This window comes from Pogoniulus pusillus, chromosome 11, assembly GCF_015220805.1.
Source record: "Pogoniulus pusillus isolate bPogPus1 chromosome 11, bPogPus1.pri, whole genome shotgun sequence".
Taxonomy (NCBI): domain Eukaryota; kingdom Metazoa; phylum Chordata; class Aves; order Piciformes; family Lybiidae; genus Pogoniulus; species Pogoniulus pusillus.
In genome coordinates this window covers 17,519,252-17,542,388 of record NC_087274.1, presented here as the reverse complement: position 1 = coordinate 17,542,388, position 23,137 = coordinate 17,519,252, and the positions used below count along the sequence as shown (strand labels likewise).

Sequence of the window (23,137 nt, the reverse complement as noted above, 5' to 3'; positions counted from 1 at the left end):
TGAGCTGAAATACAACCATCCAGGGTGAGCTCTTCGTGTGAAACTGCTTTCAGCGGGATTTCAGTGTCCACAGTCTCCCCGCTCGGGTATTTATGTTCTTCTGGAGTGTGACACATTCTTCTTTACCCCCAGCCCCCCAACTCTTTTTTTGTTTTTCTCCCCTACATTTTATTTAATATTGCACCATATAATGAATCAGAGCCTTGTAGCCACCAGGGTGGATTTATGGCCCTACGTATGTGTCATGAATAACGCTGAAGTTTCCTGCTTTTAATTAAATCTGCTCCCTTTATGATGCTGCCATGTTGCAGGCGTGCCCACAGGACACACCTCTGAGCCCCTGCTGTCAGCAGGTACTGAGCCTGACTCTTGCTTCCTTCTTGCAAGCCTTTGGTGAGAGCCAGAAATAACAAGGCCTCGTTTTTTGGTGCATCTCTTGTCTCCTTGCACGTAGAACAGTAGAGTCATGGAATCGAAAAATCAAAGAATCAGGGAACCAGAAAATCAAAGAATCAGGGAACCACAAAATCAAAGAATCAGGGAATAAAAAAAACTCCAGAGAATCATGGAATAAAAAATGAAAGAATCAAAAAAAAAAAAAAAAAAAAGAATTGTGGAATTGTGGTATCATGGAATTATAGAAGCATGGAATCAAAACATCATAGAGTCACAGAATCAAAGAATCGTAGACTCATGGAATCACAGAATCCTAGAATTAGTCAGGATTGGAAGGGACCCCAAATATCATCCAGTTCCAACCTCCCTGCCATGGGCAGGGACACCTCACACTAGATCAGGCTGTCCAGAGCCTCATCCAGCCTGGCCTTAAACACCTCCAGGGGTGGGCAATGCATTCCAGGCTCTCACCACCCTCATGCTGAACAACTTCTTCCTAACGTCCAGTCTGAATCTACCCATTTCCAGCTTTGTTCCATTCCCCCCCGTCCTGTCACTACCTGACAGCCTAAAAAATTCCTTCCTCAGCTTGCTTGTAGTCCTCTTAAGGTACTGAAAGGCTACAATAAGGTCACCTGGGAGCCTTCTCTTCTCCAGACTGAACAACCCAAACTCCCTCAGTCTCTCCTCATAGCATAGCAGCTCTGATCATCCCCGTGTCCCTTCTCTGGAAACCTTCCAGCACCTCCATATCCCTCTTGCACCAGGGGCTGCAGAACTGGATGCAGTACTCCAGGTGGGGTCTCAGCAGTGCAGAGCAGAGGGGGAGGATCACTTCCCTTGCCCTGCTGCCCACACTGCTCTTGCTGCAGCCCAGGCTCTGATTGCTCTCTGGGCTGCAAGAGCACACTAACACTCATATTCCTGGTTTGCTCTATGAATTAAGAGGTTTGTGCTGTTTGACAGCACTGCTGATGCTCAGCACTCATTGCTTGTTTCACCTTGGAGTGTCACCCTCACCTAGAGCACACCAAAATGCTGCTGCTGCTCCTATCCACCAGCTCCTGGAGTCTGCTTGCTGAAAGGATTTATCCAGGCACAAGCTGATGCCAGTTCACCTTCCAGGAGCATCCTGGGCTTGCCACTGAACATCCTCTTCCAACAACTGGCCCGAGCCTGTGGCTCTAGCCCTGTGCAGCTGGAGCAGGGCTCCCCTGGAGCCCTGTGTGACAGCATCTCCACTGCTGTGAGCTGGCAGCAGCCAGGCTTTGCCCACTTCTGATTAGCTGTATTTTTTCTTCCTCTTGGTGTCTTTTCTGCTGTGATTTTAGGAGCACTTCTGGAGCTTGGACAAGACAGAAAACAAGATTCCACCACAGCTGATCTTCCAGATTTGGGACAATGACAAATTCTCTTTTGATGACTATTTGGGTAAGTTTGGAGAGGTTTCTGGGGAAAATTATTGAATCCTCTCAGGATATGAAGAAGGGACCATTAGATTGGGCAGTGAGGGTGCTGCAGCCTTGGGAGGGGCAGCTGAGGGTGAATACTGGGAGTGTTCAGCCTGGAGAAAAGGAGGCTCGGGAGAGGCCTTCTCACTCTCCACAGCTCCCTGAAAGAAGGTTGAAAGAATAGAACCACAGAATAGAATCATAGAATGGTTTAGGTGGGAAGGGACCTCAAAGAAGATGGTACTGGGTCCTTTCTTCCAAGGGACAAGCAACAGAATGAGAGGAAACAGCCTTAGGTTGCACCAAGAGAAGTTTAGGTTGGCCATGAGGAACATTTTCTTCATGAAAAGGGTTGTCAAGCTGTGGCCCAGGCTGCCCAGGGCAGTGGTGGAGTCCCCATTCTGGAGGGGTTTATAACTCATGGAGCTGTGGTGCTGAGGGCCATGGTTTGGTGGTGACCTGGCAGTGCTGCGCTAAGGGTTGGACTGGATGATCTCAAAGATCTTTCCCAACCTAACCAATTCTCTGATTCCATCAATCTTGGACATTCTAGAAGGACTTCATGGCTCAGGTCTTCCTAAGCACAAGGGTGATGCTGATTGCTCATTGCTAGGAAGAACTAAACTGGTGCTGTGCTCCGGCATGGGGCCACACCTGGCTGTGGGGGTGTCTGCCAAATCTCCCTGAGGTCAGCAGGATGCCACAAGGAATATTTCTTCTGGGAAACAGTCTCCTTTGCAGAGCTGTGTTACACCAAGATGCCTTACCAGCAGTGTTCTCCCCTTGCAGGCTCCATTCAGATGGATCTCAACAAGATGCCTAAACCTGCCAAGACTGCTGAGAAGTGCTCCTTGGAGCTGGTAGATGAAAATTTGTCTTCCAGTCGCTTTGTGTCCCTCTTTGAGCAGAAAACTGTCAAGGGCTGGTGGCCCTGTGTGGCTGAGCAGAACCAGAAGCAGATCCTGGCGGTAAGGAGGCTTCCTAACTAGTAGAGTCCCCAGGGATCAGTGCTGGGTCTGGTGCTGTTCAATATCTTCATCAATGACATTGATGAGGGGTCAGATAGAAAGACAAGCAGAGTCTGCTCAGCAAGTTTGCTGATGACACCAAACTGGGAGGCTTAGCTGAGGCAGATAAAGGCTGTGAGGCCACCCAGAGAGACCTGGACAGACTGGAAAGCTGAGCACAGAGGAACCAAAGGAGGTTCAACAAGGACAAGTGCAGAGTCCTGCACCTCGGGAGGAAGAATAAACTGCACCAGTACAGGCTGGGAGGTGATCTGCTGGAGAGCAACTCTGTGGAGAGGGACCTGGGAGTGTTGGTGGAGAACATCCTGGTTGTAGCCAGGTGGGATTGGTCTCCTCCCTAAGGCACCCAGGGACAGAACAAGAGGACACAGCCTCAAGCTGTGCCAGGGCAGGTTCAGGCTGGGTGTTAGGAAGGAGGTCTTGACAGAAAGAGTGATTGGCATTGTATTGGACTCTCTGGAGAGGTGATGAAGTCCCCATGCCTGGAGGTGTTTAAGAGGAGGCTAGATGAGGCACTTAGTGCCATGGGTTAGTTAATTAGAAGGGTTAGATGATAGGTTGGACTCTGTGATCTCAGAGGTCTTTTCCAACCTGGTTAATTCTGTGATTCTTTGGTGATTTCAGTAGAGGTAAGGGGGTCCAGGCAGTGAATGAGGTAATTCAAATCAAAGACTTCTGAGTTGTTTGGGTGACAGTGACATTTGGGGTGTCCTGGAGTGTCTGCTAAGGACATTGTAGTGGGCAGATGAGGGCTCTGTGTGAAATCCACTCTGACTTGGTGCCTCATGGTCCTGGGTTGCACTCCAAAGTGGTTTTCCTTTCCCCAGTCAGTATTTTGCTTTGAATATTTACTTCCCAACTCTCCTTTTATTTTGTTTTTTGTTTTGGTGGGGACCTTTTTTTAACCTCTCTAACTCTGTTTTTGTTTGACCCATGCAGGGCAAATTGGAAATGACCTTGGAGATCGTGGCAGAACAAGAGCACGAGGAGCGGCCAGCGGGCATGGGTCGAGATGAGCCCAATATGAACCCCAAGCTGGAGGACCCCAAGTAAGGGCATCTTGAATGGAAAAGTAACCACCAGGGCCCAGGTCTGCCATCTGCAATGGGCTGGTCCCATGTGGGCTCCATTTCTGACTGGTTGAACTGAGGCTACCTCTATCCAGGGTGGGTGGGAGGCTGGTCTGGACCATCAAGGTCATTTGGCACAGCTTGAGGCTGTGTCCTCTTGTTCTGTCCCTGGGTGCCCAGGAGAAGAGACCAACCCCACCTGGCTACAGGCTCCCTCCAGATAGTTGTAGAGAGCAATGAGGTCTGCCCTGAGCCTCCACTTCTCCATGTACAGCTCCTCAATGGTCATTGTACACCAAGACCATTTGGCATAGTCTGCCCAGAGGGGTGTGGGTGCTGATGAACCTCATTCCTGGGGTTCACCTCCCTGTACAAGACCATAAAGTAGGTCTTGTGGCGATGGTACAAGTGGGTGCTGATCCTGGGCATCCTGCTTTGCATCCTGCTGCTTGGTGTAATGGAGTCTTGGGCTGCAGATTTTCCTGTTGGCTGTTTTCCAAGCTTTGTCTGGCACCATGGAAATGCCTCGGGAGCAATGCCTTGTCCTGTGGGACCTTTGCTGTGGCTTTTTGGACATGCCACCTGATCCAGGAGGGTGAAAGCTGGGGAGGGACTTTTTAGGCTGTTAGGTAGTGATAGGGCTGGAGGGAATGGAACAAAGCTGGAAATGGGTAGATTCAGAATGGATGTTAGGAAGAAGTTGTTCAGCATGAGGGTGGTGAGAGCCTGGAAGGGGTTGCCCAGGGAAGTGGTGGAAGCCTCATGCCTGGAGGTGTTTAAGGGCAGACTGGATGAGGCTCTGGCCAGCCTGACATAGTGTGAGGTGTCCTGCCCATGGCAGGGGGGTTGGAACTGGATGATCCTTGTGGTTCCTTCCAACCTTGATTGATACTATGATTCTATGAAACTGAGGTGACCTCAACTTTGTTTGGCTGCAGGCGCCCAGAAACCTCCTTCCTGTGGTTCACCTCCCCCTACAAGACCATGAAGTACATCCTGTGGCGAAGGTACAAGTGGGTGCTGATCCTGGGCATCCTGCTCTGCATCCTGCTGCTCTTCCTGGGAATCTTCATCTACGCCTTCCCGGTACTGTGGGAGAGGGCAGGGAGGCTGAGCAAGGTCACAGGCGTTAGTGTGGGTCTCTGGGGCTGATTTGCTGCTGTGCTGACAGAGGTGGTCTCAGTGCACGTGGCTGTAGTCCCATACTGGTCTCCGGGGAAGAATTTGGGTGACCACAGTGGCTCAAAAGGACCTGCATAGACAGCAGGTGGAGGGAGGGGATTGTGCCCCCACTGCTCTGCTCTGTAAGGCTGAGGCCAGCTCTGGAGTCCTCAGCACAGACAGGGACCTGTTGGAACAGGGACAGAGGAGGCCACGGCAATGCTGGGAGGGCTGGAAGGGCTCTGCTGTGGGGCCAGACTGAGAGAGTTGGGATTGTTCAGTCTGGAGGAGAGAAGGCTCCAGGGAGACCTTTCTGGTGAGCTCAGCCAGCACTACAGATGGAGACAAAACTCACCGAGAGAAGGGGGATGGCAGCAGGTCAGAGACTGGGACAGTAATTTGGGTCTCCAAAGAGCCTCCTTTTTCTCCTGGTCCCTACCCTGTCCCGATGAGGGCTTAGGTCTTCCAGCAGGTAGGACTGCTCCTCTGCTGTGCTCTGCTGAGACCTCAACTGCTGTGTGGCCAGGCTGAGAGAGTTGGAGTCGTTCAGCCTGGAGAAGAGAAGGCTCTGAGGAGAGCCACTTGCGTCCTTTCGGTGCTTAAAGAGGCCAATCAGAAAGCCGGGGACAGACTTTCTCAGGACAAGAAGTGATGGTTTGAAACTAAAAGAGGCAGATTTAGGCTCAAGAGAAGGAAGAAATTTCTATGCTGAGGGTGGTGGAACACAGATTACCCAGAGAGGTGGTAAATGCCCACCTCTGGAAACCCTCAAGGCCAGGTTGTTTGAGGGGCTCTGAGCAACCTGCTCTAGTTGCAGATGTCCCTGCTGGCTGCAGGTGAGTAGGAACGAAATGACCTTTGAAGGTCCCTTCCAACTCCAACTATTCTGTGCTAACTCTTGGTGGGAAGGTCCCAAACAGCCTAAGCAGAGCTGCAGCTATTTCCCAGGGGCTGGAATTGCTTAAAGATTCTGGCAGTCAGCAGGCATTGGGGCAGCCAGAGGAGAAGGCTCCGAGGTGACCTTATTGTGACCTTTCAGTATCTGAAGGGGGCCTACAGGAGAGCTGGGGTGGGATTTTTTAGGCTCTCAGGTAGTGATAGGACCGGGGGGAATGGAACAAAGCTAGAAATGGGTAGAATCAGATTGGATGTTAGGAAGAAGTTGTCCGGCATGAGTGTGGTGAGAACCTGGAAGGAGTTTCCCAGGGAAGTGGTGGAAGGCTCATGCCTGGAGGTGTTTCAGGCCAGGCTGGATGAGACTCTGGACAGCCTGATCTAGTGCGAGGTGTCCCTGCCCATGGTAGGGGGATTGGAACTGGATGATCCTTGTGGTCCCTTCCAACCCTGACTGATTCCATGATGCTATGATTCTCCTCTTATCAAGGCTTGGAGCAGGTTCTACCCAAGCCATGTCTGCAGCCAGGGGGAAGGTTTTCACCTCATCACTCAGGACAGCAGCAGCTTTTTTGTGCCTGGCTGTCAGTTCCACTGGCAAAACAAGATAAATAAATCTCAGAGCCCTGGCCTTCCACTTTGGCTTAGGATGAGGTTTTGTATCCTCCTCTGTTTCTGCAGCACTGGAATAATTCACACTGGCTCTGAGATGCCTTTCCCCCTCCCCCCAGAGTGATAAGGAAAACGACTGTGCCTCTCTTGTTCCAGCACTTAACAAATTCTGCTCCTTCTATGTGATTATTATGATTTTTTTTGTCATAAAGGAACCCATTGGGGTCGTTTATAACTCCATGTGAGAGAATGGAGCTGCCTCTGGCAGATGGCTTTTGTGTGCTCTCAATGTGCAGCTGCAGAGTGTGGTGTGGAATTTCTCCTCCCCACTGTAATCGCTTTCAGATGATTTGCAAGTCCTTCTCACAGGGAAAAAAAGAGGCTGGGGTTGCACAGAATCCTGGGATCACACAGAACCATGGGATCATGGAGCCATTTGGGTTGGAAGATGCTTGTAAGGTCATCCAGTCCAACCCATAGCCTAGCACTGCCAGGTCACCACCAAACATGGCTCTCAGCATCACAGCTCCATGGCTTTGAAACTCCTCCAGGGATGGGGACTCCACCACTGCCCCTGGGCAGCCTGGGCCAGCCATTAGCAACCCTTTTGGGGAAGAAGTTGTTCCTCATGCCCAACCTAAGCCTTCCCTGGGGCAACTTGAGGCCATTTCCTTTTGTCCTATCACTTGTTCCTTAGGAGAAGAGACCAACCCCACCTGGCTGCAGCCTCCTTTTAGGGAGTTGTAGAGATAGTGAAGGTCTCCCCTCAGCCTCCTTTTTTTCAGACTGAACAATGCCACCTTGGTGGCCTCCAGCTGCATACATGTGATGCCCATGGTCCAGCAGTGAAATCTCGTGGGCTGCACCCCTGAGGTGCCTTCAGGACTCTCCTTTTCTCCCCTACCTGGCTCCAACCACCTTTCAGGGAGGTCTAGAGATTGAGAAGTTCTCCCCTGAGCCTCCTTTTATCCAGGTTGAACACCCCCAGTTCCCTCAGCTGCTCCTACAATTCTTTTGCTCTCTTCATCTTTTTATCCTTGTACCTATAGGAAGGGCTGGAACCTTCCTGCTGGCAAAATGATTCCAGAGGTGCTAAGTGGCATGGAGGTACAGGGTGACTGCAGAGCTGTGCTGCATTGCCTCCTCCTTGTCCTGTGCTCAGAGCCATTCCTGGAGGCTCCACCTTCATGTCATGCAGGAGATCCCAAAACCTTTTTCCCCCAAGCACTCAGAGTTTTCCCTGAAGATGCAAGTGGCTTTGCATTCATTCCAGTGGCATCATATGAACATTGGGCTGGGAGGAGGGGTGAAAAAGCTTTCAGACTATAAATATTGCTTTGTTCCCCTCCTTGCTTGGGATGTTTCCCTGTTTTTTTCCTAGTGAGATGTTGTTGTATTTCATTTGAGTTTTGGGTCAGGGCAATGTTTAGTTGCATTTTGAAAAACCCAAGGCCACATCTGATGGAAATGTTCAGTTTTTCTGTCCTTGGCCAGCTGCCCCTAGATTTTTGAGGTCATTGGTTCTGTATCTGCTCAGGGATTAAGTTCCTTTCCTGTTTCATCAGGCACTAAATGTGACAGTAGTGCTGAAGGATACCCCTGGCACCCTGACCTTTGGCAGGGCTCCCCTGATTTAAAGCAGGGGAAACCAATCCCTCCTCACTTCTGTTCTGCTTCGTGTGCCAGGAGCACCATCAGGTCCTGTTTAAAATAAGGACCCTGCTGCCTCGAGCACTGTGCCTGTAATCTTCCTAGAATTGTGGACTTGTTTGGGCTGGAAGAGACCTTTAAAGGTCATCAAGTCCAACCACCCTGCAGTGAGCAGGGACATCTGCAACTGGAGCAGATTATCTTGCTGCTGCGGCTGCAGTCTGGAGGTCCCATGCGAAAGTCTTGAACCTCTCATCCTGGGCAAAGGGATGAGTGGTGGGAGGGGAACCTGCAGGGAACCCTGTCAGGGTAGGTGGACCATCAGGGCAAGCAGGCAGAGGATAAGGATCAGGGCTGGAAGGATGCTGAGCGGTGCACATGGAGGTGAAGTTTCCTGTCTGTGCTGCCCTTTTCATTGTGCCCTTGCCTCAAGAGCTTTACCATATCTTGCTGCTTTTGGAATCCTCCACTGGGCCTTCCAGGATCCTCCCAGTCATTGCTGGCTGCAGTACAGAAGCACTGAGCCTTGCATGCAGCCTGGATAGCCCTGTCTGCAGCTGGGTGCTGACTGGAGACAGATTGGCTGGAGAGCAGCCAGGCCGAGAGGGACCTGGGGGTGCTGGTTGGCAGAGTGTGAACATGAGCCAGCAGTGTGCCCAGGTGGCCAAGAAGGCCAATGGCATCCTGGCTTGGGTCAGCAATAGTGTGGCCAAGCAGAACCAGGGAAGTTCTTCTGCCTCTGTGCTCAGCACTGGTCAGGCCACACATTGAGTGCTGTGTCCAGTTCTGGGCCCCTCAGTTTAAGAAAGATGTTGAGGTGCTTGAACGTGTCCAGAGAAGGGCACCAAGGCTGGGGAGGGCCTGGAGCAGAGCCCTGTGAGGAGAGGCTGAGGGAGCTGGGGGTGTGCAGCCTGCAGAAGAGGAGGCTCAGAGCAGACCTCATTGATGTCTGCAACTACCTGAAGGGAGGTTGTAGCCAGGTGGGGTTGGGCTCTTCTGCCAGACACCCAGGGACAGAGCAAGAGGACACAGCCTCAAGCTGTGCCAGAGCAGGTTCAGGCTGGATGTTAGGAAGAATTTGTTGGCAGAGAGAGTGATTGACATTGGAATGGGCTGCCCAGGGAGGCGGTGGGGTGCCTGTCCCTGGAGGTGTTTAAGAGGAGGCTGGATGAGGCACTTAGTGCCATGGGTTAGATATTTAGAAGGTTTAGGTGATAGGTTGGACTCTGTGATCTCAGAGTTCTTTTCCAACCTGGTTAATTCTGTGACTCTGTGGTTCTGGATCAGCTTTCCATGCAGTCTGAACTTCACAACCTCAGCCAACACTGCCTAGGGCACCCTCCACCCCAGACAGACAGGAATCTCCCCTGAAAACCAACTCAAGGCATTTTCCTTGTCTCTTGGTATAAAAATGGGATTTTTTTTTCTCCTTAATTCCTGTTTCCCATGCAGTGCTGAAAGCTTCCAACCACAGGCCCAGCTCTGTGGTCAGGGGAGCTGGAGATTAACAGCAAATGTCCCATTTGAAAGCTCTGTGCTTCACCCGAAGCAGTGAAGGGCTGCCAGTGGTTCCCAGCACAGAACCACAGCACCCCAGCATGGTGGGGCTTGGAGAGGACCTCTGGAAGTTGTGGGGCAGTGGGCACAAACTGGAACCCAGGAGGTTCCATCTGAGCAGGAGAAACTTGTTTGGTGTGAGGATGCTGGAGGCCTGGAGCAGGCTGCCCAGAGAGGTTGTGGAGTCTCCTTCTGTGGAGAGATTCCAAACCCACCTGGACACTGTGCTCCTGGGCAAGCTGCTGTGGGCCACTCTGCTTTCAGAGAGGGATTGGACTAAGGGAACTCCAGAGGTTCCTCAGAGTTCCATCCAAGCTGACCTGGAGTGTTTCCAGGAATGGGGCATCTACCACCTCTCTGGGTGACCTGTGAGGGTGTTTCACCACCCTCAGTGTAAAACCTCCATGGTTTGGCCTAGGGAGGAGGTGAAAGTGCCCTGTGCGTGGCTGGGGAGGTGCAGTTTATCTTCAGTGAGGTCACTGCAGTACTGCAGAGCTGTCAGGGAGGACTCAGTCTGCAGAGATGTAAGGCTAAGGGCAATGGACACAAACTGGAACCCAGGAGGTTCCATCTGAGCAGGAGAAGAAACTTGTTTGGTGTGAGGGTGCTGGAGGCCTGGAGCAGGCTGCCCAGAGAGGTTGTGGAGTCTCCTTCTGTGGAGAGATTCCAAACCCACCTGGACACTGTGCTCCTGGGCAAGCTGCTGTGGGTGCCCTGCTGTAGCAGGGGGGTTGGGCTGGATGATCTCCTGAGGTCCCTTCCAACCTCACCATGCGGGGATTCAGCAATTGTGTGAAGGCACAGCCGAGGGCTGATTCTGCTCCTGGGGATCTCTGCCTCCTGCTATGAGAACAGTTGAATGAAAGTCTTGGGCTTAGACATGACATGAGAAGAAAGGGTCCCAAATGTCCAGCTTAGATTTCTCTATCCACAACACATCCAGAAGGTGCTGCTGAAGCTCTCTCCCCAAAGCAGTGACTCTTGGAAAGTTTTTTGTGGCTCCCACCAGAGAAAAATGTGACTCCTCCTCCAGCTGGAGCCACCATCAGCACTTTGACTTCCTTCTCAAGCTGTGTTTGTCTTCTGAGAGCCCAGAGCTGCTTCCATCCCTATTATCCGTAATCACAGCTCTCTTCCTGGTTAATCCTGCTTGGCTTTCAGCACTTTGAGCACTTGTGTGTGGAGTTGGGTGGTTTTTTCCCCCCTTCCAATTCCCCCAATGTTCTTGTTGGTCACTGCACTTGTGGGATTTGTCAAGTGGAAGACTCTTCCACACTGGCTGGGATTCAAACCTGCTGTGTGGGTGGGGTTGGAAGGGACCATGGTTTAGTGATGATCTGGGTTAATATTTGGACTCAATGAGCACAGGATGTTAGGGGTTGGAAGGGACTTCTGGAGGTCTTTAGGGTCCAACCCTTGCCCTTGCCAAAGCAGGTTGCACAGGAAGACATCCAGACAGGGCTGGAAAGTCTCCAGAGAAGGAGACTCTACAGCCTCTCTGGGCAGCCTGTGCCAGTGCTCTGTGACCCCGTGTTGAGGTGGAACCTCCTGTGCCAGAGTTTACCTCCCTTGACCCTTGTCCTGTCCCAATGATCTTGAAGGTCTTTTCCAACCAAAATAGCTCTGTGGTTCTGCCATCCATAGTGGTGGTAACGTGCTTGTCTCTGCAGACTGGGAGTGGGAGTTTGGCCATTATGCCTGCCCTAAATCCTCAGCTATGACCCTAAGAGTCCTTTAACCTCCTCACACCAGTCTTCTCTACCTGCCTTGACTCACCTTTCTTTTCACTTTCTTTTTCCACCTTTCCAGAACTACGCTGCTATGAAACTGGTGAAGCCTTTCAACTGAAGCTGTGCTGGAAAATGCCTGCAAGGTCCAGTGGCTGCTTGGGGGATGTTGGAAAGAAGCTGCAGCTTTATGCTGAATCCACATCAGCAGCTGGAGGTGGAGGAGAAACAGGCTCAGCTCCTGAGATCCACCTTCCCCTGACAGAGCAGGCAGAGCCCTGCTGCCAGCACTCACCTTGGAGTCAGCCAAGAATTAATTCCCCCCAAATATTTCTTATTTTACCTATTTTCTTTCTTTTATTTTCCCCACTTTATATTCAGCTGCTCTGATCTGTAAAGCTTGAACTTTGGTTCAAAACCAGAGAGTGAAGATGAAGAGACCCTTTTCAGGAGTGTCCAAAGCTGTTGGAGAGCTGAGCAGAGGGAGTCAGGAGCTGCTGGGGCGGGCAGCAAATGCAACCCCCAAATCTCTCAGGTTTTAAGCAGGCTTCTCTTTGCACTCTGAACGAGCCTCAGCTTCCCTTTGTGGTGCCATCCTTTTATTATCTGGTTTCTCTGCCTATAAAGCCTGCTGGAGGCACAGAGTGCTGCACAGCCTGGTAGCCTGGGCTGACAACATTGCCTTGCCAAAGAGCAAAGCCCATGGGATCCTGGAGCCAGGAGAAGGGCTGAGATGCAAAACCTGGGCAGGAGCCTGATGGTAAACGTTCAATCCCAACTCCCACTGAGTGTTTGTGCTTGTGAAGGGCTGCACAGTCTGGCTCATGGGTTTGGAGCTTGTTTTTCCCCTCTGAGCTGCTCCTTCACCTTCACAGTCCCATCCCACACACACGCACAGACAGAATCATAGAATGTCAGGGGCTGGAAGTGGCCTCCAAAGCTCATCCAGCCCAACCCCCCTGCCAGAGCAAGATCTCCTATAACAGATCACACAGGAACACATCCAGATGGGGTTTGAATATCTCCAGAGAGGGAGACTCCACAGCTCCCCTGGGCAGCCTGTTCCAGGGTTCTGTCACCCTTGCAGGGGAAAAATTCCTCCACATGTTTAAATGAAACTTCCTATGCCTCAGCTTCCACACACCTCCCTTTCAAAGTGGAGTCATAAAATCCCAGAATCCCAGCATGGTTGGGGTTGGAAGGGACCTCTGGGGATCATCCAGTCCAACCACCCTGATAAAGCAGGGCACCCACAGCAGCTTGCCCAGGATCACAGTGTCCAGGTGGGTTTGGAATCTCTCCAGTGAGGGAGACTCCATGACCAGCCCTACCAAAACATGCTTCTGTGTCACCTCACCACAGCCTCTACCCTTAATAAACCACATTTTATTCCCCAGCAGCTCTTCCCTGACCGACTAGAATGGGTCAACAGTGATGGGAGGGCAGGATCCACGGGCAGCCAGCTCCATAAGGAGCATCCCTGCTTCCAATCCTCTGTGCTTCCAGTCCAGGCTGCAAGGCCAAGAAGATTCTGTGGGATTCTGGTGGGTAAAAGCAGGTCTGAGTGTCTGAAAACAGCAACTCAGTTGTGTTTTGTTGCTACTTGAGCAGCCAGACCCAGCTCTGCTTTCCTGTGAGCCTTCTGTAGCTTGGTTATGTCTTTTGACCACAGGCAGCCAGGAGGTAGAACCTAGAGAAAGTAATTCCCTGTGGCTCTAAAGTTGCCTGGGAGGTGTTTGTGTCATCTGCCTATGCCTTACACACTATAATGCACTGTGGTTACAAATGAAATGCTCTGAACCCTTCTCCTCTGCTGGTGTGGTTTAATGTGTGGATGGAGTTGTGAGACCTTCCCTCTTGTGTGTTGGGAATGCAGAAATCCCATGGCATGGTGGCGTTTGGAAGGGAGCCTCTGGAGAAAATCTAGTCCAACCCTTCTGCCAAAGTAGGTGGAGTTCAGCCTGGCCAGCTGCCCCAGGCATGTGTACGTGTGTCTGGGCAGGCACCCCTTGGGATGGGCCTGAGCTGCTGGAATGAGAAGATCCAGAGCCTTCTCAGGACTCAGCCTCAGCAGCTCTTAGCCCAAGTGAAGACCCTTCTCGTGCTTGCTTTTGTTCCTCTTCTTATTTCTGGGCATCACACAAAGTCCTTTTGGGTCTGGTTCTTCTCTTGAGGGATGGACTTGTAGAGCCAATGCAACCAGCTGCCATTTTTCACAGAGAGAGGTTCTCAGACATGGGAATGGTCTGCCCAGGGCAGTGTCATCATTCCTAGAGGTGTTTAAAAGGAGGGACATGGGTGGAAGGTTGGGCTGGACAATCTTGGAGGTCTCTTCCAACCAGATGTTTTCTGATTCTGACCCAAGAGTGAATTCTCTGGCACCTTTTTGGAGCTGTTCAGAGGCCACAGCCTGTGTCGAGGAGATGCTTTGGGGATGCAGAGGGGTTCTGCTGATGCTGTTTGTGATTAAATCACAGTGTTAGGCGTTGGAAGGGTTCTCCAGAGGTGAAGTCCAACCCCTCAAGTGCCTTTCTGTTGCTCTGAAAGGGATGAGATTCCATTGTATGGTCCTGCTCTGGCAGGGGGGGTTGACTTGATCTCTTTGGGTCTCTCTAACATCCTGTGATCCTGTGTGATCTGTGAGTTGGACACTGCCTGCTTTGGCAGAGGAGAGCCCCTCCACTGCGTCACATTTTGGGATGACAGCTCAAGGGAGGCAGGAGATGAGACCTGAATGTCCTAGACTCTGTCTGAGGAAGGGTTCAGGCACTCTGAGATGGCATTGTCCATACCCATCCCACCCAGCCCCACCTCACCCTCTCACCCTCCCACATCTCAGTGGGAAGTGTCCCAGCTGTGTCCGTGGTGAAGGCACCAGAGAGCTGGTCCTTGCTGGAGAGGAGTGGGCGGCAGGGGACAAGGAGATGGCTCCTGCCTGTGCATGGCTGTGTGCAAGAGTGAACTGTAGATGGCTCTGCTGCCTGAACCCTTGGGTGAGGTTTGCTTTGCTGTCACTGCCTTGGCCTCCAGCTTGGCATTGTGTGTGGTGGGAGGCTGCAAGTCCAGAGTGTGTGAGCTCCTTCTGGGACACCCTGACAATGCCATGTTGTGCTTCACAGTGCCTGGGCTCAGCCTCCTAAGCCAGAGGGAAGGGAGATGAGAAGCTGGAAAGCTGCACCTCCCTGGGGACTGAACTGCTTTCACCTCCATGTTGGCATGGTGGAAAAACCCAAGGAAAAGGGCTGAACTTCTTCTCTTCAATAGTAACATTTTCTGTTCCTTGCCTGGTCTCATTTGCTCAGGAGGAGAGAGGTTTCCACCCAGAAGTGTGGCTTGCATCAAAGCGACTGAGGGGAGGGAGGTGATGCAGCGTGAGGGGGACCAGGGCTGGGAAGCAGGTCAAGTTGCTGCCATAAAAAAGCTCTTTGTGAAGCTGCCTGTGGTTGTGGTTGTTGTGTTAACCCAGAGAGATGTGGCCTGTGGTTGGTTTTGCTCATTACCTGCTTGGCAGGGTGGGAACATGGTGCATGGAGGCCAGGAGAGTTGACCTAAGGGGATGATGTATACAGAGAGCCATTGTGACCTGCTGGCCCCGAGGTCTGTTGATTTTCATGTGGGAAGGTGGCAGTAGCCCTGGCCTTGAGTGACACAGTTTGTGTCAGCCTTAGAGTCATCATCACAGAATGGTTTGGGTTGGAAGGCACCTTGCCAAGGTCATCCAGTCCAAGCCTTCTGCAGCCAGCAGGGACATCTGCAGCTAGAGCAGGTTGCTCAGAGCCCAAAACAATCTGACCTGGAATGACCTGGGCCAGGGTCTCACCACACTCACTGTGAACCATTTCTTCCTTCTCTTCATTCTGAACATCCTTCTCTCAGAATCAAACCATCACCTCTTGTCCTGTCACAACAGGACTGCTAAAAAATCTGTCCCCATCTTTCTGATCATCAAGGCCACCAGAAGGTCTCCCTGAAGCCTTCCATTCTCCAAGCTGAACAAGCCTGACTCTCTCAGCCTGTCCTCACAGCAGAAGGCTTCCAGCCCTTTGATCATTTTTCTGACCTCCTCTTGACCTCTTGCAGCAGGTCCCTGTCTCTGCTATGCTGAGAACTCCAGAGCTGACCCCAGCACTGCAGGAACATCTTTGACTGGGTCAGGTTGCTCTCTGCTCCCAGTGGCACCTTACAAAGATACAACCATGCCACCTTGGCACCATCTCTAGAGGATATCCAGCAACCAGCCCTGGCTGGGCCCTCAAGATCTGGCCACAGCAAGCTGCAGTCCCAGGCAAAGTCATTGTCTCACAGCTCTGATTCCATCTGGATCCAAAGGTAGGTTGCAGAGGAGTGCAAATCGACAGACACTGGAGAGAAAGCTGCAAAGCTTTGGGGTACAAAAGGATTGAGATGGAACCCCTGCCCCTGCTGGGTGGGCTGGGCAGGATCGAAGGGTGAGTTCAAGGTAGTAATTGTGATCACAGACTCACAGAATCCCAGCATGATTGGTGTTGGAAGCTACCTCTGGAGATCATCTAATCCAACCCCTCCTCCCTGCTAAAGCAGGGTCACCCAGAGCAGAGGCCAGGAGCACAGTGTCCAGGTGGGGTTTGGCTGAGCAGTTGTGTGCAGTGCAAGGACCTTCCCCACTAGGCCATAAATATAATGCTGAATGACTGCAAAATTACTTAAGCAAAGAGAAGTGCTTCCTTCTGCACTTCTCTATCCTCCTGCTAGAGCACTGGCAGGAGGTGAGATGGTTGAGCCTTGGAGGCTGCAGCCCTCAGGCCATATTGTGAAAGGCCTTCAATGTCTCCAGGCATGAGGCTTCCACCACCTCTCTGGGAAACCCCTTCCAGGCTCTCACCACCCTCATATTGAACAACTTCTTCCTAACATCCAGTCTGAATCTCCCCATTTCTAGTTTTGTTCCATTCCCCCCAGTCCTATCACTCCCTGACAGCCTAAAAAGTCCCTCCCCAGCTTTCTTATAGCCCCCTCAAGATACTGCAAGGCCACAATAAGGTCACCTGAGAGTCTTCTCCTCTCCAGACTGCACAGCCCCAACTCCCTCAGTCTCTCCTCATAGCAGAGCAGCTCCAGCCCTCTGATCATCCCCGTGGCCCTTCTCTGGACACCTTCCAGCACCTCCATATCCCTCTTGTACTGGGGGCTGCAGAACTGGACATTACTGAGTGAAGGTCCCACACTTGGCACTATATCACCATGTGGAGCGCTGTCCTGTGCTCTTTCCTTCACACGCACAAGGTTTAGAAGCACAGAAAGGTCTTGGCCACATCGGTGTCACCATGGTGGTCATGGCATCTCCTCTTCTTGTCTTCAGTCACATTTACTCACTGAGTCAGGACAACTATGTGCTTCCTGGCCATGCTGGGACCTGTAGCTGTAGGGCAGATGGTCCAGGCAGTGCCTGGGGCAGGATGGGCCCCACCCAGTCCATGGGAAGAGGCCAAAGCTCTTCACATTTTGGCTCCCCATGACCAGAGTGCTGATGCTCTCAGGCTCAGGCAATGTCTTAGCGATGGCCTGAAGACTGCAAGTGTGACGAGAGGATGAGGCTGGTCTGACTGACGAGCTGGGATTTGTTCTGGGCTGCACCAGGGACATTTTCAACAGGCAGCTCCAGTGGTTGATGACAACAGAAGCCTTGTCCCGAGCTGCGTGTGGCTGGGCTTTACCTTGCCTTTGCTTTCCCTCTCTCTTTGGTCTTTCCCCCTTCTTTCCATTCTCTTGTTCTTTTCCACATGTTGTTTGCCATCAGTTTGTGTGCAGACCTCATCAAAGACTCTTAGGAGGGCTGGAGAATCACAGCCTCCCAAAGTAGGAAAGCTTCAGCTCTCTCCAAGCCTGCTCCCTCTTTCTCTCTTCATCCTTCTTCTGAACACGTGTGAAAGAAATTAATCTACTCTCCTACCTCCTGATGATAGGACCTTTTTGGAGCTCTGCCCTGGGAGCAGCATAATCCCTTGTTTATGAAAACACACAAAGCCAGGCCACTTAGAGTGGATTGAATGCAGAAGCAGAAGGAGCTAGAGGAGGCAGCAGCAGCATCTTTACGCCCCTTTTCTTGTCCTTTTGGAGCAGACTCAAGGTTGTTCTTCTGTCTGAAGCAAATAAAGACAAATAGGATTTGGTGGATATGGGGGGGGGGGGGGGGGGGGGGATGGAAACCCACCCTGAAGAAGCAAGAGATTTATGGTTGCTGTATGCCAATGAAAACACAGTGGGAAGAGTCATCTGCTTGCAATGTAGATGGTTGTAGGCTGGAAAACAAAGCCCGGATTGATTGTCTTCCTCTATAGTCAACAGAGAGCAATTGGCACCTGTCACTGGGATGAGTCACAGCAGCTGAAGGCAGTGTCTGAAAGCCATGGGCTGGATCTGTCCAGGGATGTGGAGCTGCCCAATGGCTCTGGAGAGACGGGAAGGTCATCAACGTGGTTTGCAACCTACACCTTTGGCGCTGCCAGTCCGGCAAGATGCCACCGAGCTCAGGTCTAGTGGAGCTCCCCTCACCGGAGCATGTGGCCACCCATTGTGATCCTGGGGACTGGGAGGGGATCTGGAGTCAGGTCTCTCTAAATATAATTCCTTGGTTTGGGTGTTACGCAACTTGAAGAGAAGAAAATAGAAAGAATAACAGAAAGGCTGCTTGTCACTCATCCCCCTCTTTCCTTGCTGGCTGAGATTTGAAATCCAAGACTTTCTTTGCTACTAAACAGACCTAAAGCTGCACATTCTCTCGTTTGAGAGCTGCCATCCTGACACTGCCCTCAGCTCCAGCACTGTGGCTGTTAAGAAATACCAGAAATCACCAATCCTGTGGGCAGTGGAGACAGTTGGTGTCATCGTCCTCATGGCTTGAATGTGGAAAACTTAGAGTAGTGTTGGAGACCTTTACTGATCAGTGCTTTTCAGGCACTGGATGAGCTGCCCAGGGAGGTGGTGGAGTCACTCACCTTGGACGTGTTTCAGGGTTGTTTGAATGTGGTGCTCGGGGATATGGTTTAAGGTGAATCTCATAGAGTAGGATTGTAGGTTGGACTTGGTGATCCTGAGAGGCTTTGCCAGCCTGGATGTTTCTGAGTGATTCTGTGATTCAGTAATCCTCAAATGGTTCATAAAGAATAAAAACATTGTAAGGAAAATCCCTTCCTCAGCTCAGCCAGGTGATGAAAAGAATTAGCGCGACCTCAGTGATTGACTCAAATTGAGTCTCTTTTGGGCAGCTTCAGCCTTTCTGCTGAACTGGAGGAGAGGGAGCCAGGCAGGCACCTGGAGCCAAGGCAGAGAAGAGAGATGAGGTATCTAGGAGAGGTATCTGGAAGAAGGGAGGTTTCTTGTAGGAAGAGGTTAGAAGATGTAGGCTTCTTTAGCACAGCACAAGACAGATCCAGAGGTCTCTGACAGCCACAGAATGTGCAGGAGTAAATCTCAATCAAGAAAACATAAAGGGAAATCTCAGAATCACAGAATCCTTTGGGTTGTCAGAGACTTCTAAGATCATCAGGTTGCTGTCTGAGGACTCAGTCACAGGCTTACAGGATGTGAGGGGTTGGAAGGGACCCAAGGGGATCATCAAGTCCAACCCCCCTGCCAGAGCAGGACCATACAATCTAGCTCAGGGCACATGGGAACACATCCAGACAGGCCTGGAAAATCTCCAGAGAAGGAGACTCCACAACCTCTCTGGGCAGCCTGTGCCAGTGCTCTGGGACCCTTCCAGGAAAGCAGTTCCCCCTTGTGTTGAGTTGGAACCTCCTGTGCTGCAGCTTTCATCTATTGCTCCTTGTCCTATCCCAGGGAGCAAGTGAGCAGAGCCTGTCCTCCTTCCTGACCCCCAGCCCTCAGATATTTATAGACATTTATTAAGTCCCCTCTCAGTCTTCTCCAGACTAAGCAGCCCCAGGTCCCTCAGCCTCTCCTCACCAGGCAGTGCTCCAGTCCCCTAATCATCTTCGTAGTCCTCCCTTGGACTCTCTCCAGTAGATCCCTGTCCCTCTTAAACTGGGGATGGACTTCAAACCATTTTGCTTTATCTCCTCTCTTTTAGCCCTGTTTTGAGCCCCTCTCAGAGGCAGGCTTGGGTGGAGGATCCACTTCCCTACTGCCAGCTGTGCTCCAGGCAGCCTGCTCCAGGTAAGCTGAAAACCACATTTCAGCCCGCACAGCTTAGTGACACTTCAACCCCAGAGCCTGCAGACTCCATCACTTTGAAGTGATGAAGAAGCTGGGGAAGGGCCTAGGGAATAAATCTTATGAGGAGTGACTGAGGGAGCTGGGGATGGTTTGTGTGAGGAAGAGGAGGCTGAGAGGAGAACTCATTGCTGTCTACAGCTACCCAAAGAGAGGTTGTAGAGAGGCTGCTGCTGGTCTCTTATCACAGGTAATTGGAGACAGAACAAGGAGGAATGGCTTCAAGCTGGGACTGGGGAGGTTAAGATTGGACATTAGGAAGAAGTTTTTCATGGAGAAAGTGGTTAGGGACTGGAATGAGCTACCCTGGGAGGTGGTGGAGTCACCAACCATGGATGTGTTTCAGGGTGGTTTGGCTGTGGTGCTTAGGGTTATGGTTGAAGGTGAATCTTGTAGAGTAGGGTTCAGGTTGGACTTGGTGATCCTGAGGGGCTTTGCCAACCTGAGTGTTTCTGTGATTCTGTGATTTCTGTTTAGGGGCTTTCCAAGGTTGGGATGTAGGGAAAGGGGAGACCTGGTGGTGTTTTTCCATCCTGCAACCCGCTAGCAGCTTTTCCTTTGCGTTTCCTTCTCCTGTGGCGTTCCCTGCACAGCTCACTCTACATAAAAATAAACTGCCAGTTTTCAAAGCCTGTTGCTGAAAAGTAGCATTTAATGGGCTCCAAGTTCTTCAGCTGCTCTCCTGCACTTTAATAGCAAGCAGACCTCACTGAGTTAGGCAGCCTGGAGTGTCTCATCCGCCCGCCAGCACACCACAAATGGATTTCCTGCTACAGACCTTCTCTGGCCTTTGCTTCTCCTTGGCAGCACGAGAGTGGATAGGACTTGGAGCTGAGGCCTTCTAATGTCCCCATGGCTCAGTGTGATGCCTGTGGCTTCACATGGAGCCAAGGAGCAGGAGTTCAGAAGAGCCCAGAGCTTGTCAAAGGAAGGTTTTCCTAATGCCATGGTGAGGGCAAGGAGACAATGGCTGATTGCCCTCACTGGTGGGGCTGGGAACCATCCACTTTCAGGCTTCAGTTCTTCATGAATCAGAGAATGTTTTGGGTTGGAAACGACCCTTAAAGGTCATGTGGTCCAGTCTTCAGCTAGAGCAGGTTGCTCAGCCTCCCTTGTGACAGAGAAACACTTCAATACCAGCTCTCCATGGCCTCCCAGTCTGGCTGAAGCACAGTAGGGCTGGTCCCAGTGCAGCTGCTCGCAGCCACCTGAACCATCTGCATGATTGTCTGAGAGGTTCTGCTTTGCTAGGAGGGGGTCTGTGCGTGGTTAAATCTGCTCTTATCCAGCCTTTTTGCATCTCTGGATCCAGGTTGATGGTGAGTGTGTCCCTGTTAAGCAGAGCATCTCTGCTGTGGAGACAATAATGAGCATCCCAGGGACATTGAAAAGGAAGCTGCGAGCTGGAGCTGCTGAAGAGCAGATCCTGTTGCAGAGGGTGAAGGCAGCAGGAGCTGAGGGTTTTATAGAGCACAGCTGAGCCTCAGGCAGCAAACCCTTTGTGGTGGAAGGCCTGAGGCCTGGGGAGATGAAGCTCCACAGGGGATGGGCTGACCCTGAGGGAAAGTCAAGCTCCAACGCAACCGCAACTGATGCTCTAGCTGCAATGAAAGCCTGGATGTAGGCACAACCCTTTCCTCTCTTACGGATGCATTTCTGTACTTATCATGGCAAGGTTTGTGATAGCGCAAGAGGAAATGGCCTCAGGTTGCACCAGGGGAGGGTTAGGTTGGACACGAGGAACAATGTCTTCCCTAGAAGGTTGTCAAGCCCTGGAAGAGGCAGTGGTGGAGTCCCCATCCCTGGAGGGATTCAGAAGTTGCAGATGTGGTGCTGAGTGCCATGGTGTGGTGGTGGACTTGGCAGCTGGACCTCGTGATCTTGAAGGTCTTTTCCAAACAAAGCAATTCTGTGATCCCACAATTCTAATACCTGAAGGGGAACTTAACATGAGACTCCTGGTTGCAGCTAGTCCCTTTCTCCCACTTTTCCAACACTGGCAGAGAAATCATCTTGGAAGCATTTCTGATCTCAGAAGCCAGCTCTGCTGGGAGAAACACACTGCCAAAACCATGGGGAGAACGTGCAGGGAGGCTGAGGAACAGGTGAAGAAGCAAATGCTTTCCCTGACAACATGAAGAGGGGGAAAATTAAAAGGCATTTAAGAATGCTCATTTCACTCAGAAGCTCCCAGAGGAATTTGGGAGGCTCCTGGCAGCAAAAAACCAAACTGTTCTGGTTTAAAACAGACTGCAAAAAAGGTCACATTTGGTGGTTTTACGTCAGCTTTATTTTCTCTCCTTGTCCTCTGTGGTGGAAACAACAGAACTCAAAATGGAAACATGAAGCAAATAAGAACTGTCTGCAGCCATTTGTGTCCTAGCCAAAGTGTTGGGGACTCTCCCTGTCAAAACAGCTAATGGAAAGCAGCTCCATGGAAAAGGACCTGGGGGACAGCAAGTTCCCCATGAGGCAGCAGTGTGGCTTTGTGGGCAAGAAGGTCAGTGGTCTCCTGGGGTGTGGCAAAGAAAAGAGTGGCCAAGGAAGGTTCTCATCTCTCTTTACCCTGCCCTAGTGAGGGCACACAGAATCAGAGAATCAACCAGGCTGAAAGAGATCTCCAAGATCATCCAGTCCAACCTATCCCCCAGCCCTAGTGAGTCAACCAGACCATGGCATAAGTGCCTCAGCCAGGTTTTTCTTGAACACCTCCAGGGATGGTGACTCCACCACCTCCCTGGGCAGCCCATTCCAATGGCAAAGCACTCTCTCTGTGAAGAACTTCCTCCTAACATCCAGCCTATACCTCCCCTGGCACAACTTGAGGCTGTGTCCCCTTGTTCTGTTGCTGGGTGCCTGGCAGTAGAGACCAACCCCAGCTGGCTACAGCCTCCCTTCAGGTAGCTGCAGACAGCAATGAACTCTGCCCTGAGCTTCCTCTGCTGCAGGCTGCACACCCCCAGCTCCCTCAGCCTCTCCTCACAGGGCTGTGCTCCAGGCCCTCCCCAGCCTTGCTACCCTTCTCTGGACATGTTCCAGCACCTCAACATCTCTCTTGAATTGAGTATCCCTGAACCGGACACAGCACTCAAGGTGTGGCCTGAGCAGTGCTGAGTACAGGGGCAGAATAACCTCCCTTGTCCTACTGGCCACACTGTTCCTGATCCAGTCCAGGATGCCATTGGCTCTCTTGGCCACCTGGGCACACTGCTGGCTCATCTTCAGCTACCATCTACCAGCACCCCCAGGTCCCTTTCTGCCTGGCTGCTCTCCAGCCACTCTGTCCCCAGCCTGTAGTGCTGCTTGGGGTTGTTGTGGCCAAAGTGTAGAAGCCTGCAGTTGGCCTTGTTCAATCTTGTCCTATTGATCCCTCTCCACCC

The 23,137-nt window shown here is 51.6% G+C and overlaps 1 protein-coding gene across 10 annotated transcripts in view; it reads left to right on the top strand.

Moving 5' to 3' along the window:
- Positions 1–13,351, top strand: part of DYSF (dysferlin) — a 102,650-nt gene extending 89,299 nt beyond the window's left edge. For all 10 annotated transcript variants that reach the window (XM_064151233.1, XM_064151230.1, XM_064151229.1 and 7 more), the window contains 5 exons: positions 1,728–1,827; positions 2,637–2,815; positions 3,815–3,924; positions 4,884–5,031; positions 11,629–13,351. In XM_064151233.1, coding sequence (XP_064007303.1) covers positions 1,728–1,827; positions 2,637–2,815; positions 3,815–3,924; positions 4,884–5,031; positions 11,629–11,667 — 576 coding nt within the window. In that variant the 3' untranslated portion in view covers positions 11,668–13,351. The remainder of the gene's footprint in view (positions 1–1,727; positions 1,828–2,636; positions 2,816–3,814; positions 3,925–4,883; positions 5,032–11,628) is intronic.
- Positions 13,352–23,137: the final 9,786 nt, after the last annotated feature.